Raw genomic sequence first — 20,411 nt, forward strand, 5'->3', positions numbered from 1 at the left:
CAAAGTCCATAAAAGTTAATAGATCGAATTGAAACAAGTTATATTAATCTCTCAATATCTACAGTAGAATTACTGCATATTCAGATCCATTTTCTCTACCTACACAAAACAGAAGATTCATGGAAGAAGAATATACATTCAACTTAATTAAAGATTCAAAAGAGGAAGTTCTGTATCTACAAAGAAATTCAAGAATTATTTTTATTTTTAATTTTGTGAATTAATTTGAGATTTGAATTCAATATCCCTCATAAACGGGTGTTGCAGAAATTCAGGAATTATTTTTATTTTTAATTTTGTGAATTAATTTGGGATTTGAATTCAAAAGGGTATTGCATAAGTTGAAGCCTTATCTTTTCATGCCATTGCATTAGTTTGTCAGTATTCCATTTCTTCCGATGTACTCACTCTTTGGTTGCTTCGGCGTCTTTGGCCGGCGAATTCATCTCTTCGGCGTTGACCATGCAAGAAACAGGGGAGTCTTCAAGTGTTCTTATATTTTCCGGCGTCTTTGGCTTGGCCGGTGACCAGCAGTAATAATATGACTGCCCTCGTCGGGGAAGAAACAAAAGAGATGCCAAAAGACTATAATACCCTCACTATTTTGACTACTAAAATTTTCCGATCACATTTAGCTGATAATTTGGTCGGCGTGATCAAAATTGATAAAAAAATGCATAGTCAAGATACGTAATTAACAGTTTTGAAAGTCGCGGATAGCAATTAACACTACTACAATAGTCAGTGGACCAAAATAGCAATTTTCTCAATATGAAATTTATGTGGATAGTCATATATATGATTTCACATTAACTCCGCAAGAGATTGTGAAGTGATACTTAAGTTGGTCTGGGGTCAAAACCTTTACTTATGAGCTAATTTTTGTGGCGAAATTATGATATTGATTTGAGTGTCATATAATCATTTGATACTTTCATTGAAAGGCCCGTGCATAGCAAGAATTACGAAATTATATATCTGATCAATATTGATTCCCGAACCTTGAAATTTCAAAGAGGGATGATCATGGTTAGTTGCACATACATTGTAACCGGCATAGCTACACAAGTGCACAAATCTCAACAATTGTTCCAACTTTAAGGAAATTGATATATGTAAAAAGACGACATTAAAATGAAATATGTTTATAGTATGTGTTGCTTTTTATTTTTGATAGTTGGTGAACTATTGTACTTTATTTTAACTTTATAAATTCAATATTAACTTAATTTTGATGTAGTAAAAAGTTAAATGTAACAATTTAACAAAAATTTAATTTCAATGTTTGAGGACATGTCCATCCATGGAAAGAACAAAGTCGCATATCAGACGATTGATAGTCATATGTTTTCCTTTAAATTTTTCTCATAGAAGATCGGTGTGGAATTTCTTTTTCAAGGTAGATTTTTATTTGTGTGTCACGTACTTTCTATTGGGGTTTCTTCCTTCCTTTTTTTTTTGAAGGCGGAGTTTTTTCCTTCATTTGTTTCCAAAATAACTCGATTTAAGACTATATGCAAAAATATAATATGAGTATTAGAAGGTATCTGTCCAATTATAATGATGGTACCAAAATAAATAAATGAATTATTAACTACTCAAATAATAATTTACCAAATGGCTACGATTTGGTATGGTTCATATTATTTCTTAATTAGTCGAGTTCATTGCCCATGATTTTTCTGGTATGGTTTAATTTACATCTCTTGTATGGTTTGTGAGCTATTACATAAAGTAGGATTTATTCAATACACATTTTTAAATAGTGACTACAAATTTATTGTCACAAAATAATAATAATAATAATAATAATAATAATATGTTTTCAAAAAAAAATAAAATAATTGAATTTGATTAGATTGCTTAGGTGAACAAAACGGGAGGCCTCATTTTGTTCGCTGGACAACTAGCTCGATTTTGACAAGTCTTGGTAACCCTTATGATTGGGACCATACCAAATTGTAGACAGTCCATATCAAACCAACTTACTGTCGTACCAATTTGATAAAGTTTAATATTTTATAATATACTCTAAATAAATCTATTTTTATCTTATTACTTACTAAAATTTTACTTTGTCAACAAACTTATGAAATCTGTCAACTGATACCCACAACGCATAAAACATTTCAAACTTTTTACTAACGTCATGAATTGTTGAAAGAAGATGAGTATTTACAAATGAGATCAAAATTGTTGGCTTTAATTTGATCAGTTGATCTCTATAATTTGCTTTACTTCTTAAATGGAGTAATAAAATATGGAGAATACACTCAGGACAATAGCTTAGGCCATCTTCATTAGTGATTTTTGAGGAGACAATGGGAGGAGAGAGGGAGATGAGAGAGAAAAATTCACCTCTCCCTACAAGGAGCTGATTTTTAGTATGTGAAGTGGGCCCCACCATGTGTAAATATTGGTCGCGTGTAGCGCAACCATAGCGCTCAATTGGACGCGTGCAGTTGTCGCGTTAATATGATGATTTTTTTTCTTTTTCTCTTCATTCACATCTTATCTTTCTTAGTCACACTGCAAAAACTCTTCAAAAACTATCAGTATTGAAGCTCTTAGTGGTGCAAAAGTCAAAACGAGGTAAATCTTGAAACCACTGTAATAAACTTGTAGTCCGTAGCTCACTGAGATACATCTCGTCATTTACCTCACTCACATAATCGTATAAGCAAAACAGTGGGAGGTTAATTGTATATATTAGCTTTGTTTGGAGGCCAACCTCAACAAAGTTGGTCGGACAATTAATTTAGTAATCACAAAGTTCTAAGTTCAAATCCTTGTGAGAGCTATTTATTAATCTTTATAGGTTTGGACCAATCAACTATGGACAATTTAAATTGATTTGTCTCATTCTGTTCTTTTTTCACTTAAGGTCAAAAGGTGAGTCCATCACTCAGTATACACCTTCACATATCTATTACAGATTTTTTCGTAAATTAAAAATAAACGGAGGTTTTTGGGTTGAGTTTAACCCATTGTTTTTAATTATAAAATATAGGGGAATAACTAGGATTTCTTTAAAGATAAATTGGGACAGCAAATAGGTCTGAAAGACTGAAACCATCTCGGAAGTGTCATGTCAAACACAAACTCATAGTTTAACGTTTGAGCTAATAAATGAAGTAACAGTACTAATAGTTTTTTTTTTTTTTTTTCGAAAAAAGTACTAATAGTTTAATAATGTTTAGAACCTATAGTACACTTGATTGCAAAGCCCTTGGAACATGAAAACAAAGGCTGAGCCAAGGGGGAACCAAACACAGTCTCCCACATGCAGCATGTGTGTTAAGAATAGTCAATTGTTTGGAGCTTAATCCAAGAAATTAAATTATTTTTAATTTGTTCTTACTTACATTAAATAATAACAATGCCAAGAATATCAATCCTCTAACTCATCCATTGTGCATGTCCCATTCATTAATTGATAAATACTTGCATATTCATTTATTATGATTTATGATGCTTTTGTTCATCAAGTGACATGGACCTGTCCTAGCTCACCCTTGGGGAATTTTTGAAAATTTTTAATTGATGAGTTTTAGTTTGTAATCATAAAACTATATAAGTTTTTGTTTTTGTTTTTGTTTTTGTTTTTTTTTTATGTGATCCGTTTGAAGATATGAAAATCAACTTAAAGATGTGTTTTAGAGAGTGATTAGAGCAATTGTGACAGTATATTATTCTAAACACACTTCAAAGATAAGGACCATAATTGTGTGTTGTGCCATTGAATTTGTCGACTACTCCAATTGCAAAAAAAAAAAAAAAAAAAAAAAAAAAAAACTTTTCTGCTTATTTTCTTTTGTAATTTTTTATTATATTTAAATTTAATTTTTTGTGTTTAATAGTATTTAAGTGTAGTTTCTAATTATATAAATTTTATATACTAATACTAAACTTAATATTACAAAAAATTGAAGTAAAAAAATAACTTCAGTCAAGCCTTGTTAACTGGACCAAACAAACAAAAAGAGACAGAAAGAGTAATAGTCAATGACCAAATATGATTCATATATACTACGTAATAGTTAGGAGACCAAAATTTGTTAATTCTAATAATTTTACTACTATTACTCTAACTATTCTAATTTTATCATTGTCCCTGGCAGATAAGGGTCTTAATCTTGCATACAAATTATAACTTTTAGATTGGGTTCACTTCAAACCCTAAGAAATTGTGTGGGCTATGCTAATGGGTAGTGGAACTCAAAGTGAATCTAGCAACACAACAACACTTTTCATGCATGTAAATGCCCCTATTAGCCCTACCATGATGCTATGTTAATGTGCTAATGTTCTTTATAAGTTTGGGACCATCATCTCCAAAGCACACAAACACTACTCACATTAACCCATGCACTCACACAAACATGTTGTCTGCATTGCAATTTAAATGACTCAAGAAACCACAACTAACCCCTCAATTTGGGACTATTGCCTTGCCACCTTGGGACACAAATATGGGTTCACCCAAAACTAAAGACTTGTTTTTTGAGCAAATGAACACATTGCCCCTATAATTCATTGCCTAAGATAATCCATTGTCACTAAAGTTAGGAACCAAAATTAAACATATATACATACATTCTCCAAAATTCTATAAACCCAAAAATCCACATTGGTAACACAACAATTCTTGTACACAAACTTTGAAATTCTATTATTATTAAAGCGAACAATTTACCAATAACCTTGTGGTCTAGTGGCACGAAGTGACTATTCCTTATGGAGGTCATGTCCCTCTCAGTGGGGGTGATATTAACTCTTTGTAGGTTAATAACCTGATCAATTTTATATTTCTCAGGAGAAACGAAAAACTGAATGAAGTAAAATAGATCAATGTGTTTACTTGTGCATTTTTCTAATTTAAAAACACATAACAGTGAACAAAATTGGGGACAAATAAATCGAATAATTGAAGTAAATTTAGCCTTAAAGTTCTGGCATATTTTCCACGCATTAATGATACTATTGATCGGTTTATCTCTCCTTATAATTTGCGGGCTATTACAGAATATTATAGTTTACTTGGTACACACTCTGACGGTGACACGTAGGTTTTCATGGGCATCCAAAATTATAAAAAGATACTATTGTTTCTCAAAACCCAATAAAGCAATGCTTTATGCCCATACAATTTTACTAACTACATTAGTAGGTTTCAACACACTAGAAATTATGTCTTTTTGAAAGAGATTTACCATATTTAAAGAAAAGGGAATTAGAGCCACATTCATTCTTTTTAAGGTAGTATGCTGAGCTGTGTCCGCAATAGATTAACTCCATCTTTTCCATCTTTCCTTCCTCAATTGCTTTCTCCTCTCATTACCAAGCAAACAAAAAAAGAGGACCATGTTTGGGAACAAGGAGAAAAAGAACATTGCTTGGATTGTAGATAAAACCTCACTTTGCTGACCAAAGGGCAAAGATTTAGAGAGAGAGAAAGAGCTCCGGGCTCAAATTCTTTGCTTTGCTGTTTTTTCCCCCATAACCAGGTTTAGAGAACAAGAGAAACCAATACCAATATTGTTATTTCTGCATTGCCCCTCTGAGTATCTTTGATTCTTTTCTCTGGGCTGTTAAACAAGATAAAGAATACTCTCAAAGCTGGGTTCTTTGGATTTGCCCAGTGTTTGGAATACCCAGAAATCAAAATGCAAAACCAGTGGGCCTATCTTATTCCCTTGAATTGGTTTCTCTTCATTACTTGAAAAGAAATAGAGGATTCTGTATCTCTGTTTCACCCCATTTGGTATATGTTTCCATTCTTTGGTACTTTTTATCACAGAAAAGAAACTTCCTTTCTGGGTTCCTGCTTATATTTTGATTATCAGTTATTGGATCTTTGTATGAAGTTCTGAAATAATGAGAGATGAAAGTTTCAAGAAACCTAAGGTTTGTTTGTAAAAATTAATGATTTTTTTTTTTGGGATGTGTTTTGTTTCTGCTCAAAACTGCTAATTTGGTTTATACTGATTTAGATTTCATGGACCAAGACACTGGTCAAGAAATGGTTCAATATCAAGGGCAAAGCTGAGGACTTTCATGCGGATGATATCCTCTATGGAGGTGATTGATCTAGGACTTATTTGATTTGTTTGTGTGTTTTGTTGTTTTTCTTGTTTTTCAGTTGTTTTTTGTAGTGATTAAGGAACAATTATTTCTGTATTGATATGTGCCATTCACTTTCTCTTTTGTGGAGGATGCTAAAATTTGGAATCTTATTAAGTCTGGCATTTCTTTGTTCAGCTTGAAATCTGGTCTTTTGTTTTCTTCTTTCTGAAACCTGTTTCAATTAGTACTCTTTTCCTAGTTTTTAACAAAAAAAAAAAAAAGGTTTTTGTTTTGTTCATTCTCTTTTATTGTTTTGTTAAAAGATGTGGCTTTGGTGCCTTTAGCAGCAAAATGACACAGCCTTGATGGCTTTGGATCTTTACTTTTTCAGGTGTTGATGATGAATGGAGGAACAATTTTGCAGAGAGAGAGACATGTACTGTTAAGAAAAGCAAATCAGGTTCAGTATCAGACAAGCAGAAGCATTTTTCCTTTGGACCACAGCACTAGTTAAACCACTAGATTTATATGACTAAGCAAAGAATCTGTCGTTTTTTCGTTTGAGGTTTTTTGCTCATGTTTTTTATGTTGTCCTGTGTTTGTGTTTCTGATTGAACCAGCAGAGATGGCGTGTAGACGAAACTCTGGTCGTGTTAGGCGAAGTAAGATTGACCTTGATACTTCTCAGGTTACAGATGTAAATAACTATAGGTGTGCTCTTATAGTCTTATTTCATGAGTTTATTGGTCTATAATTTCGAAATGCTCAAGCTTGAGAACAGTTGGGTTATAATATGTGTGTATACCTTGAATCAGGATCTTTGTAGCTACATGGAATGTGGGCGGGAAATCTCCGCCTGACGATTTGAGTCTCGATGAATGGCTCCATACCTCGAGTCCTGCAGATATATATGTGTTAGGGTGAGTTAGAACACAACCAAATTCATCATTTTTTTTACCATTATGCAAGAAAATAATAGTAATAATCTTTTATGTATGAGTTTTTAGGTTTCAAGAAATTGTTCCACTAAATGCTGGTAATGTATTGGGCACAGAAGATAACGGTCCAGCAAGAAAATGGCTAGCACTTATACGAAAAACGCTAAACAGTATGCCTGACACGAGTGGTAGTAGCTACTATCCCCCTTCCCCGATTCCTAATCCCATTGTGGAACTAGATGATGACTTCGAGGGGTCGACGAGGGAGAATGCATCGTCTCTGTTCCACCGTCGCTCGTTCCAGTCGTTCAGCCGGAGCATGAGGATGAGGGAGAGCGATTTGTCAATGCCCCAGCCTCGGTTTGATCACCGGTTTAGTGTTTGTGACAGAGTAGTATATGGCCAAATGCATAATGACTATGATCCAAATGACCATTGGGGTGGGGGTTCCTCCGATGATGAAAATGGCCCGGATGATGATTCTCCTGGTATCGTTCTATATTCCCCGCCCTCGTATAATGGTTCCATTTCCATGGATGATCGAGATAAACAGACGACAGTGCAATCGAATAAGTACTGCTTAGTTGCAAGCAAGCAGATGGTTGGGATTTTTCTCACGGTGTGGATAAAAGCTGACCTAAGAGACGATGTTTGCAATCTGAAAGTCTCGTGTGTTGGGAGAGGATTGATGGGTTATCTCGGGAACAAGGTACACGCTTTGTTAGAGCTTTATTAACCTAAATTGTATTTGATTTTAGTCCATACTAGAATAGGCAATTAATCTCATGAAGTGTGTATTTCCAGGGCTCGATATCAGTTAGCATGTCTTTGCATCAAACGAGCTTCTGCTTCGTCTGTAGCCATTTAACTTCCGGGCAAAAGGAAGGCGATGAGCTAAGACGGAACTCTGATGTGTTGGAGATCCTAAAGAAAACGAGGTTCCCGAGAGTTCATGGCACTGGGGACGAGAATTCTCCTCAAACAATCCTCGAGCACAAGTAAAGGCCTTACTTTACTTTTTACTTACCTTCAATGCATTGTTTCTTCGTTTTGAACTACCTCAAAACTTCTTTTTTTGTTAAAAACTTTCGTTTTGCATTTGTGAAGTCGAATCATATGGCTCGGGGACTTGAATTATCGCATTGCCCTGTCTTACCGAACTGCAAAGGCTCTAGTGGAGATGCGAAATTGGAGGGTGTTGCTAGAAAACGATCAGGCATGTTAGCCATTATTTGTTGTTATTCTGTCACTTGGGACAATGTTTAATCAATCTTCGTTTTCTCCTTTTTCAACAGCTTCGAATCGAGCAAAGAAAAGGTCGCGTTTTTACTGGATGGAGTGAAGGACGAATATATTTTCCTCCAACTTATAAGTATTCGAGCAATTCAGACCGATATGCAGGAGAAGATACACACCCTAAAGAAAAACGAAGGACACCAGCATGGTAATCTCTCGTTTGACTATGTGAAGTATGAATAACCGATGTAGTATAAGCACAAAACTTGCATTTTCATATAAGTAAAGCGTGTAAATTCTGTAAAATTTTGCTCGTGAAGGTGTGATCGAATACTATGGTGTGGTCGAGGCCTCCATCAAATGTCTTATGTTCGTGCAGAGTCGAGGTTCTCGGATCATAGACCAGTTTATAGTATATTCTTGGCAGAAGTTGAGTCCATCAACCGCAATCGAATCAGGAAAAGCTTGAGCATTTCGAGCTCTAGGATCGAGGTCGAAGAGCTGTTGCCATATTCACATAATGGATATGATGGATGGAATTACTACTGAGAAACAATCCATATATATCAGTGTATGCTCTCTTTCTCGCTGTCATGTTTGTCTCTCGTCTTGGATAGTTCTCAACCGTCACACAAATTGAAGCATGTGCTCCACCCAACTAAAAGCCTAAGCTGATAGTTGGACTGCACATTTATGTTTATATATTATTTATGCTGAACAACACACACAGGTTCATTGTTCTTCGGGAATATGAATTCTTGGAATAGAATTTTCCTTTGAACTCAAAAGAATCCTTGATTTCTGAACAGGCGTTTATAAAATCATGGCATCCCAGCAGGAAAAGCGGCCCTCAGCTGCGTTTAACACCAAATTACTCGGTAAAATTGTGACTCAATCCTTCTTTTTAACGTTATTGCTGCCATGGACTTAGCGTTTTACCTGATACTTGTTCTCGTGTCATATCAATTAAGGATTCCAGATTGTGAGCCAACATTGCAGACAAATTGAAATGAGCCGCTCTTTCTGCAATGCTCAGAAAAGGTTTATTTCTTGCTTAAATCCCTCTTTTTTCAAGGCTATATTCCCATCATTCTTTTCATCTTTTTTCTCTTACTCATTCTCTCCATGCATTTCCACATTTTCAACAGATTCCTTGCCCTAACGAGGAAATCTGCAACCATGACAGATGCTCGGGAGGAAACCTCGATTGCTGTTCCATATTCGGTGATTGATCTGTCGTTTTTGCCATTGAATCCGCGCCATTGATTCTGCAGGGTGTAGTCACATTGTCCAGTTTCTTGAGAAGTTTGACTCTGCAAGGTTTAGAAAGCCATGTGTCCTCATGTGGAGAATATGCTTTAGAAAGCCAAGAATAACTGCAGAAAAATAAACATAGAAATGATATACACAAACCCCTCCAATGCTTCTTCCTTTTTTCCTATTTTTAGACAGATATCCAAATGTAGCTTTGTGACAAATAATGCAAGATTGAAATTTTGGGCATTTCGATTCGTACTTCGAACGATACAGATTTATGCAAATTCTTTGTTTTCATTGCTTATTGTCTTGTACGTTTGTGTCACATTAAAAAGTTATAGTACAGATTCTTTTTAAGTAAGAGTTAAACTTTATAGACTTGAACATAGGGAAGAAATCTTGGATGTTTGAGAAAACCCCAAAGTGCAGAAATCAAGGAAAGGGACCGGCAATTATTGGGTTTCCTGCAAATCCCTTTGTGAATATTAATGTAATTAGACTTGGTCAAGGCTAAACCTTAACCAGACATGTTTGGAGGTTTCTTAATCTTTGAAGTCTTGAGAGAATATAATCCCATAAAAAAGAAAGCCATAGTGACAAGACAGATGGATGTGACATTTTGGCAAAGTCTTGGCTTTCTTTCTTTGCATGGGGAGTTGTGATTTCCCTGCCACTGTAAAACTTTCTCCTTTTCCTCTTTTTCTGTTACCAAATCCCCAAAGAGGTAAATTGCTGAATCCTATTTGTTTGTCAACTTTATTGGAAACCATTTTATTATTGGATGAGGGTATGTAGTAGGTGTTGAGTTCTTGATAATTATCTCGAGGATTTAATCAGTCTAAGAGCATCTTCAATAGTTGTGGTTTGAGTTTGCTGGGCACGCAAGTTGCCCTGAATGTGCATGTGTGGTGCAACTTTTTCTCCATGCGGGCCCCACATTTTCAGACAAAAAACTATACTTCCAGCGAGAATCCATTTCTTCTCTCTCTCCTCCACATCATCCTCGCTTTCTCAAAAATAACTATTGGGGATGACCCAAGCACAGTAAGCAGATTCATTTTGTTTTACTTTTCGAGTTTTCGTTATGTTATGTGTTTGACTCAATTCTTGATTTTTATTTTTTTTTTGGTTTGATAATGGCATGCATGACAACCACTATTATTCTTTCTTGAACATGGAGAAGATAAAGAAATGTTATGAAAATGGCAAAAGGGGAGACAAGAATCTTAGTAAGAGAGTGGTTTGGTTTCCTTTGTGGCAGCAAAGGATTGACCATTTCTGATACTATAAACTAATAAAAAGGAAGATGTAACCTTTTGTTAGTCTTTAATGGATTATATATTATATTAGCAGAGAAAAAGATGAGTAATTGGATCCAACATTGAAGTGTGATGAAAGGGCTTTTTTGGAACAGGAAAAAAGAAACGTGTAGGAGTGGCAGTAGTGTTGTTTGAGGTGGTCCCATGAAACCATGCCATTTCAGATGAATCTTGTCTGCCCATTTGGCTAATTACCATACTGTCACTGTGCCCCCATTTCTTCGTTGCTCAGACCTCACATGCTTCATTTCAGACATCATGTGTTGCAATAAAACTAATGTCTTTGGCATTGGTGTAATGGAACTCATATTTAGGATTAATTCATGCCTGAAAAACAAAAAAAAATAATTTTTTTAAAAAAAGTAAAGATTTATGCGCCTTGTCTTGTCTTTCTTAGTGGGGCTCACAAAGCTGACAAAAACTTAGATCTTTCAGCAAAGACCAATGTCCTTCTCTCTCTCCCCTCCTGGCCCTCTCTCCTCTACCTTAGTTTGGTCTCCTCAAAAACCTACTCAAAATACATTAATGAAAATGCCCTAAAATGGTGAAAAGTCACCACCGAGGTGCCAAACCTAGTTGTTAATGGGAGTTCTTGAAAATGACTAGCTTTATACACCCCTAGAATAACTTTTATTATATTCCTCGAATTGTCTCATAACACAATTCACACACTTCAATGAGCAAACTGCACATACTATAGCCTTAAGTGGCGAAGAGCCAACTTTAAGGCACTAAAACTCCCCGTCAATGTAATTTCTTGAAAGAAATTAACTTTTAGGTGGCTAAAAGCCAAGATTAAGATAATAAACCTTCTTGTCAATGTAATCTCTTAAGAAAAATTAATTGAAAATGATTAGTCAATTTGTACCTTCCCCGTCAATGTAATTTCTACTTTTAGCAGTTTGAACAATGATTAGTCAATTAATAGCTTCCCAAGAAAAATTACTGCCATAAGTACCTGAGTTGAATAGAACTATACACTGAAATTCAAGTAACTATATAAGCGGGGGCTTTGATCCACGCGTCAGCGCAGTCATGATTACTACTGCATCTGATCTGTGTCGATGCTGCAGCAGACTGGGGACGAAGAAGAAGCCAATAGGGTGAGTGGGTTGGTGGGTCATGGGTGGACACAAATTAGTCAAAACAAATTGGAAATACTGCCAAAATCCAACCAAATCAATCAACATGGTCATTTGCTCACTTCTCCATCTTTCAATTCTCGTACATTGTTTACAGCCTCTCCTGATTATTGCAGGTTTCATAGAACGTACCACTACACGTACATTGTAGCCTTCCTGTTTGCCAGCGTGAGGCCAACATAAACTTTTGCCTTTTTATGTTTCTTGTCATTGGGCTCCCATGTAGATAGGTTTCTTTGTGGGCTCACATTAACGTTTTTCTTCAAATGTAGAACGTTTGGTTGGTCCAAATTTGTATAGTCTTTATTGACATCAACTGCCAAAAACCCGAAACTAATAGGCCAATCCAAAATGACTCTAAACCTGATTTACAGTAAATTGGTATGATTTACAGTAAAAAGTGAGAGTACATGTAATATTTTTTTAAAAAGAATTGGTATGATTTACATTTTTTTGAATAAAAAGAATTGGTATGATTTACAGTAAAAAGTGAGAGTACATGTAATATTTTTTTGAATAAAAAGAATGGTTGGATAGTAGAAGTTGAAAGTAAATAATAGAGTATATATCTAACTTGTAAGACCCAAATCCCACTGAAACCTAAGGGTGGGTAGGAGTCATTGAAATGTTAACCAACAAAACATAAACAAACGAACAGAAGTTCGTGTTCGTTTGTTTAAGTTCGTGTTCGTTTGTTTAAGTTTTTAAAAATTCTGTTCGTATTGGTTGGTTTGTTCATATTAGTTTGTTAAGCGTTCATTAGTGTTTAGAGTTCGTTTGTCTAAGTTTTTAAAAATTCTGTTCGTATTGGTTTGTTAAGCGTTCATTAGTTTGTTAAGCGTTCATTAGAGTTTAGAGTCTCTGAAAGATTTAAGATTTAAGATTAGTCTAAGGTAACTAATGTAAATAAAAAAAAAAAAATAGTTGTAAGCAAGCAAAAGGATTCCGGTAGAGGTTTATTTATAGATCCAGTTATATTTAGGGCATCTCGATTTATCTACATCTCAGCTCTGCGCCACCACATTCATTATATGACACATTTCATACATATAAGTCTCGACCTTATTAAAACAAACTGGCTGGCATAGTATCATGTAGTACGAGGATGCATGTCACGCGGGCACGGACGCCCCACTACTGATCAGCACGCTCCTCGCGCTGCTGCCACTCAGGCCCCTTAGAGAACAGCTCAAAATCGTTGTCATCTTCGAACACTTGATCCACCAGTTTCGAGCTGACCCCGAACGCGATTTCCTTAGCAGTATCGTCCAAGTTGCTGTACAAGTTGTTCTTGCCGGCGAGGGGCACGCGCTCGTCGTTCTCATCGGCATTGATGTTGAAGCAGACGATCTGCAGGTTGTGGTCCTGGGAGGCGATGGTCACGTAAGGGTGGTCGGGCGGGATGATGAAGAGCGTGCCGGGTCGGAGTTGGGCGTTCATGGTCTCGTAGGTTGGAGTGGCTCCTTCTTGGGTGTGTTCTGATGACTGGGAAGAGACGTGAGGGCAGGCCATTTGGCCCCACCCGTTGCCGTCCACCACAAAGGCTAGCTTTGTGGCTCTTGTGTTGAAGAGTGGGCCTAACATTCCTCCCTACACACCCAAGATTATATGTGTAAATTCATTAGGAAAAAATATTAAATATTGTATGGTGATCCTAATTAGGCTGAACTAAGTATGTAAATACTACATTGTGACCCGTTAGACTGCATTGTGACCCCACAATAAAGTGTAACTGACTGAGCCAAATAAGTAAATATTAGATTGTGATCCAAATTAGATTGAACTAAATAAGTAAATAGTACACTGTGACCCTATCAGACTAGTAAGTACTGCATTGTGACCCGTTAGATTGCATTGTGACCCTAATCAGACTAAAGTAAGTAAATAAATACTGCATTGTGATCCTAATCTGAAGTAAGTAAATAAATACCCCTCACAACTGCATTGTGACCCTTATTAGACTGAACTAAGTAAGCAAATAGTGCATTGTGATCCTCATTTGAAGTAAGTAAATAAATACCCCTCACAAGTGCATTGTGACCCTAATCAGACTGAACTAAGTAAGCAAATATTGTATTGTGATCCTAATCTGAAGTAAGTAAATAAATACCCCTCACAAGTGCATTGTGACTCTAATGGCATTGTGACCCTCCTAATTAGAGGAAGAACCATGATTATATTAGGAGGAACCATGATTAGATCAAGGATACGATGATAGTGAGAACTTACTCGAGTAATGTTGGCGAAAGCAACCTCGATATCTCCAAGCGCCTTCAAATCATCGTTGTCAACTTCAAAGAGTTGGCCATAGTTGTTTGAAACGCTTTTGTGCTTGAAGATATCCACTGTCTTCGACGACGACTTATCCGTTTTGAAGGGCCAAATGGTATCATCTCCTTTGCTCAGAGACTTGAGTTGCTCATCAGATACTTGTATGAAAGGGCTATCGTCCCGTCCTCCCAACACTTTCTCTATTGTCTCCTTGCTTTCATCATAAGCGGCTTCCAATATGCTTGATTTGAAGGCGTTCAAGAACGAATTCCGGCCGGTGCCGAAGAAGAACTGCGGAAATAATGGAGAAGTTTAGTTTTAATTGTCCGAGAATTGCAGTGTAAAAGGTTGGGTTAATCATTAATTAATCACCTGGAAACGGCCTGGGGTTGAAATGGTTTGGATCAGTTTGATTATGACGAGCTTGTTGTTGTTATCTGTGTTGAACAGATACGTCGTAGCTCCGGCGGGTATGAACACAATGGAGCCGACACGGATATCGTAGCTTTTTCTCTTGTTTTTCCAGATTATGTTCAACGTTCCCTCACCTGTAGATTAAACCCACAAAATTATGTGAAAAACAACACCTCACTTAACACCTGTTAGCAAAAATAGGTATAGGCTCTAGGTGACCTAGATCGTGGAGTTCCCTCTGAAACACCGGCTTAGGTGCCCGCCTAGCACTTAATTCAGGACTTAGAACCTAAGCGCCCGCTTAGGGCTTAATTTGGCCAACTGGGTGCCCTAGATCGTGGTGATTTCCCTCCGAAACATTGGTTAGGTGCCCGCCTAGCACCTAATTCGGAGCCTACCCCTAATTCAGCCAACTCAGTGTAGACCTAATTCGGCCACCTAAGCGCCCGCCTAGGGCCTAATTCGGCCAACTCGGTGTCCACCTAGGCAGACCACCTAAGCACCCGCCTAGGGCTTAATTTAGCCAATTTGATGGTGACCACCTCGGCACACCACCTAAGCGTCGCCTAGGTCCTAATTCGGCCAACTTGGCGCTTAATTTAGCCAATTTGGTGGTGACCAAATCTGCACATCACCTAGGCGTCGCCTAGGTCCTAATTCTGCCAACTTGGCAGACTTGGCCTAAACACCCGCCTAGAACTTAATTCGGCCAACTCAGTGGCCACCGAGACACACGAGCACACCACCTAAGTGCCCCTAGGCGCTAATTTGGCCAACTCGACCGCCTAGAAGCCCGCCTAAGATGGGCCTAATTCGGCAACTGATTTAACTCATCCATTTCACCAGACTAGCGCAACCAGATTAACCTTTACTGGAACCATGCTCCCTACAACAGTAAATTAAACAGTGTTGTGTATACGTACCCTCGGCGACAAACCCGACCAAGTCGGCGTCCTGGTGGCTCGGAGCGACCATGGTTTTGGACTCCACTTCAAGCACACCAAAACGGAAATTCTCAATCCCCTCGAACAGGTTCGACCGCTCGGTAAACCGAGGAAGCACCGAGAATCTCCCCTGTTGGGACCTGTGCGCAGTTTGGAAATGCCGCGGCTGGAACACATAAGGATTATTATCCCCTCCCTGTCTCTCCTCTTCCCCGCCGCCGTGTTCTCCCTCCCTCCCTTCTTTCTCACGAATATACCGCTCGCACTTCTCCAGGCACGCTTGGCGCTGTTGTTGGTCGAATCCCATCTGGACTCGGCACTGATGTCGGCATGTTTGGAGCTCCGGGTCCATTGTGCCCAGAGCCACGGCGGCCAAGGCGAAGAACACCACGAAGCCTAGAGTTTTCAGAATCATGGTTTCTTGTGACGATTTTTTTCTGAGGATAAATTGATGGTTAGAGTGATGAAGAAGGGGGAAGATTGGAGGTGGATTTATAGTAAGGTTTGGGTGAAGATTGGGATGAAGAAGATCGGTGGATTGCGCATGCAAAGACATGCACGGAGACAGATGTCTAGTGTAAATGATACGTGTCTCATGAGTACGAGGATGCTCGCCGCGTACCATTTTTATTTGAGTCCATTATGTCAGATTCTGGGGATCCAAATAATCCAATAACCAGTTAAGTTTATCATACAATTTGTTAAATAATCACTAGGTGAGCTGGTTTCAAATCTGATTTTTGTGAGAGCTATTTATTATTTTTTGACTGTTAACTTTCTGGTAAATTAAAGATATAATTGTTGAGTAAAGTCAAAGAAAAATCACTTTCAAATTCCACCTAATTGTTGATTCGATTCATGATCTCTTCTCCCAAACTTCATTCATGTGACCAGTTGAGATGTTCATACGGTATTAACACAATCTCGACTATACTCACTCTGTGTCTCTTGTACTGGGTCATCACACTCTATTGCTAGTTGCCTATTTTGGAGGGTTATTCGATTAATTATTGATAATTAGTATTAAACGTTTAAAATTGTGTAAAATTCCAAAACCCCTAGAAAGAATGACAAATACATCTCACAATTACATGGATACTCTAAATTAAGCATAAAGCCTTAATTTCTCGTTCACTTAGAGGGATCTGAATATCCCAAAAATCGTCCTTACAGAAACTTATTTGCCACTTGAACCACTCATTTAGATTAAGAAAAGCCTTAATATACTTATTCCTTAAAGTATACTCTGTATATTGGACCAATCCCAATAAAACCAACAATATATATTGGACCGATTGCAACAAAACCAACAATATATAGTGGATTTATTCTCATAATTCCAAACTAATTAACAAGCTGAAACTCTTGACATGTATCACTGGTCAGGATTCAAGCTGCTGGGAGGCGCCTTGAAGAACAACTCAAGCGGCTGGCTACCGAACACCACATTAACAGCCTCTTCATCGGAACCGGCGAACGACAACTTCTTGGCCGTTTTTCCCAGTTTAATAAACAGGTTGTTGGTCCCGGCGAGCGTTACTCTTTCGTTGCCTCGCCCGTTAATGTCGAACCAACCGAACTGCAGACTTTTACTAGGATTACTTGTCGCCACGCTCACGTAAGGATATCCCGGAGGGATCACCACAACCATCCCCGTTTTCAGCTTCGACCTCACTGTTTGGTAATTGTTTTTGGGACATCCAATTTCTAGCCACCCTTCCCCTTCCAGCACTACTGCTACTTGTGTCGCTCTCGTGTTGAAAAATGGACCCAACATTCCTCCCTGCATATATACACACACAGAGAGCCAGAAATAAACAAGATTATATGTGTTATGGGATAACCCAACTAAGTTAATTTGGCTTAGTAATTAGAAGGTTATAAGTTTGATTCTTACTCTATAATCTAATTTTTCTGATTAAAACAGGGGAAATAGAGATATAGTATTGTACTATTTTTAAAGTATCCCGACTCACTCACTACAAACTTAATTTTTAGTGAGTTTTTGCAAGCTGGCTTGCAAAGTCAATGGGCTAATATTCAAGTAATCATAACTCATCCCATGCGCGTTGGCCCAATAACCGATTGGCGCAAGCTGCGGGCATACACCGGCCAAGTTGGTTAGGCCCAAATTTTTGCAATCCATTGTGGCCGGCCTTAACTGGCCTCAGTGTTGTGCACAATCATTATGGTCCACACAGCTGTGTGAATCATACTATCAAAGACTGTATATTCAGTACAAAAATAAGGGCATTTTAATCATTCTGTCACTTCTTACTTTTCAATTTGTACTAATATTTCTACATACCAAACACTATAATTCCAATTCTTTCTTCATTCCAATCTTATTCTTTTCCCACCAAATTACAATTCTTTTTTCTCTTAATTCCCTTTCCCAACCAAACGCCTTGTTAGTATATTAGAAATGTGCATTATATTAAGGGAAAATACATTATTATTTGAGTACTAAAAATATATTATTTTGTATAATCTACATTCAGTAGACGAATAATATATTTTTAATATAATAAAAATGTACTATGCAAATTAAGATTCCTGTTGTGTAAGTATGGACTAATCTGATCTACAAGTTTCAACTCACTTTAACATTCCTAATTATAAACTAATTATAAAGTGAATTGTGATCCTAATTAAGATTACATGTTGTACAACATTGTATAATTTTTTGGTGAAATATTGTAGTAATTAATTAATTACCTCTGTGATGTTGACGAAAGCGGCATTGACGTCAACTTCATCGAGCGGTTTGAAATGTTTAGTGCCCACTTCGTAGATTACACCAAACTGGTTGGACACAGTTTTGTGCGGGAAGACATTGATGGTTCTGTCCTTTGACGTTTCGTCGCCTCTGAAAGGCCTAATGCCACCCTCGTCTCCTTCTTGGCTCAGAGACCTTAGCTGTTCTTCGGTCACTTTAAGGAAAGGACCTTCTTCCTGCGCTTCTCCGAACAATACACCTTCTATTGTCTCCCACTTCGTCTATATATATATATATAAGTCAAGAATTATAATCATATATACACGTTAGCCGTCGGCGAACAGTTTCCGGTCCAACCATGTAATAATCAATCGGAAATCAATTAATTAATTAAACTTACGTTCAAAGCTGCTTCCAGTGTTTCACGGCTAAAGCCTTTGAAGAACGACATCGGCTTCTTTCCTGCGGCGCCGGAGAAGAACTGCACCGTGCAACACCAATAATTGATAAGTATAAATATATATAAAATAATAGAGATTTATTTTTCTTTCACTTTTAGTCCGGATCATGTTGAAAAAATTGTTAGACCCTCCTCGAGGGCCAGGGGCACCTAGACGCTAGTGTATTTTTTATTTTTAAAAAAACATATAGAATTTGAACAATTTAAGATTATTTTATTCAAAATGGTATCGTTTTTATTGAAATAATCTATTAAGAAAAAGAACAATAACTAATCAGTTACCTAGTCGGTGTTTATGAGGCCTAAGCCATCAAGGTTGGCACCTAGGAGGCCTAAGTGATCAAGGTGGACTGAGGAGGCCTAAGCGGTCAAGGCGGGCGCTAGAAGACCTAAACGGTCAACACTTAAGTGGCCTCCGCAGGCTTAGTGAATTTAGTTAGGCGTCTAGCCTACCGACTAGCTAGACTACCAATTATAATGATACAGTCAACGCCTAGCGCCTAGGCGCAAATGGAACTTTTGCAACACTGGCGAATATACTTTCATAAATTAAGTCCTAATTATCAAAGATGAAGTAATTACCTCAAAACGACCGGGGGTGGAGATGCTCCGTATAAGAATGAAGAACTCAAGTGGAACTTTTTTAACGTTGTCGGTGTTCACTATGTAAGTTGTCGTCCCAGGCGGAATCCTCAACACGTCCCCCTCGTAAATGTTGAAGCTTTCCTTCCCGTCTTGCCGGATTACAGCCACACTTCCCCTTCCTGCACGATAATAAATACATCTCTGAATCCATTTAAACTCTTAGTTAAAACGAAAAACATTCCGGTCGGTCAATGTACCTAAAACAACAGTGCAAATGAACTCAGCGTCCTCGTGATATGGGACAACAAAGGTTTGCGATTCCACCAAAAGAAAAGCGAGACGGTAATCCTTAATTCCCTCGAACAAGTCCGACCGGTCGGAGAATCTGGGAAGCATTCGGAAAATGCTCTCACCGGACGCCGCCTGAGTTTCGAACTCCTCCCGCTGGAAAACGAAAGGATACTGCTCCTCTCCGCCGTGCCGGCGGCCGCAACTTCCGGCGTGATGTTCTCCCACCGCCAAGCATTGATGCTCCTCCTTGCTTAAAGCTACCGTCGCGGATGCAAGCAAGAGGGCAAAGGATAGCACAGCATACTCCCCTGTTCTCACTCTCATCTTCGAGATTTGCGGATGAACTTTGTGATGTGGGCTGGTGAATCAGCAGGAGTATGGGACTGGATTTATTATATAGGGATGATGAAACGGCTCTTTTATTTATTAAATTTTATATGAGTTAATAATTATACCATCATAAAAATAATAATATTTCTAGCCTCGTGGCTCGTGGGGAACGCGGCTTGAAATATTAATTAAAAAGTTCAATCTTATTTCTCATCTAGATGACTGTTCTGTGAGATGACTGTTCGATTGGTCACAGGAGTAAAATTTAAAAATAATAATTCAGAATTGAGTCTTCCCCGTGGTAGTGTAAAAGTAATCTCTCAAAAGTGATGGCTCTTTGTGCATAGTAAGCAGAAGTCTAACTTTACATCATTTCAAATGTAACCTCTTAAAATGAGGAGAGGCTCATTGTGCTTTATCGGATCGGCCGAGGTTGCTC

The 20,411-nt window shown here is 37.7% G+C and overlaps 2 protein-coding genes across 3 annotated transcripts; one reads left to right on the forward strand and one right to left on the reverse strand.

The window, feature by feature from the left end:
- The first annotated feature begins 5,261 nt into the window (after positions 1-5,261).
- LOC116004999 (type I inositol polyphosphate 5-phosphatase 4-like) lies at positions 5,262-9,799 on the forward strand. Of its 2 annotated transcripts, none has more exons than XM_031245209.1 (13): positions 5,262-5,907; positions 5,994-6,081; positions 6,458-6,526; positions 6,690-6,777; positions 6,882-6,986; positions 7,074-7,713; positions 7,809-8,002; positions 8,112-8,220; positions 8,300-8,448; positions 8,561-8,811; positions 9,050-9,118; positions 9,212-9,281; positions 9,389-9,799. In XM_031245209.1, the coding sequence occupies exons 1-10, from the start codon at positions 5,878-5,880 to the stop codon at positions 8,787-8,789; spliced, it is 1,701 nt and encodes a 566-aa protein (XP_031101069.1). In that variant the 5' UTR covers positions 5,262-5,877; the 3' UTR covers positions 8,790-8,811; positions 9,050-9,118; positions 9,212-9,281; positions 9,389-9,799. The 2 variants fall into 2 exon arrangements, with proteins under 2 accessions (XP_031101069.1, XP_031101070.1); XM_031245210.1 differs by having other exon boundaries at positions 9,220-9,281.
- A 3,130-nt stretch (positions 9,800-12,929) lies between these two features.
- On the reverse strand, positions 12,930-19,861 carry LOC116004126 (sucrose-binding protein). Its single transcript, XM_031244058.1, has 9 exons — positions 19,609-19,861; positions 19,349-19,530; positions 18,707-18,787; positions 18,306-18,587; positions 16,967-17,370; positions 15,567-16,024; positions 14,602-14,777; positions 14,188-14,520; positions 12,930-13,548 (listed from the first exon to the last, which is right to left on the reverse strand). Exons 1-9 carry the CDS (start codon positions 19,745-19,747, stop codon positions 13,093-13,095), a joined length of 2,511 nt encoding a protein of 836 aa, XP_031099918.1. The 5' UTR covers positions 19,748-19,861; the 3' UTR covers positions 12,930-13,092.
- Between the last annotated feature and the right edge of the window lie 550 nt (positions 19,862-20,411).

The sequence above is a fragment of the Ipomoea triloba genome, chromosome 14 (assembly GCF_003576645.1).
Source record: "Ipomoea triloba cultivar NCNSP0323 chromosome 14, ASM357664v1".
Classification (NCBI taxonomy): domain Eukaryota; kingdom Viridiplantae; phylum Streptophyta; class Magnoliopsida; order Solanales; family Convolvulaceae; genus Ipomoea; species Ipomoea triloba.

Excerpts from the sequence above, each read along its gene's own strand:
- LOC116004999 (XM_031245209.1), top strand. The coding sequence starts at position 5,878 with ATGAGAGATGAAAGTTTCAAGAAACCTAAG. Across the intron at positions 6,987-7,073 it reads GCAGATATATATGTGTTAGG|GTTTCAAGAAATTGTTCCAC; the intron begins GTGAGTTAGAAC and ends ATGAGTTTTTAG. Across the intron at positions 8,449-8,560 it reads AAACGAAGGACACCAGCATG|GTGTGATCGAATACTATGGT; the intron begins GTAATCTCTCGT and ends TTGCTCGTGAAG.
- LOC116004126 (XM_031244058.1), bottom strand. The coding sequence starts at position 19,747 with ATGCTTCCCAGATTCTCCGACCGGTCGGACTTGTTCGAGGGAATTAAG. Across the intron at positions 18,588-18,706 it reads CACTGGAAGCAGCTTTGAAC|ACGAAGTGGGAGACAATAGA; the intron begins GTAAGTTTAATT and ends ATATATATATAG. Across the intron at positions 13,549-14,187 it reads CTTTCGCCAACATTACTCGA|GGAGGAATGTTAGGCCCACT; the intron begins GTAAGTTCTCAC and ends TTGGGTGTGTAG.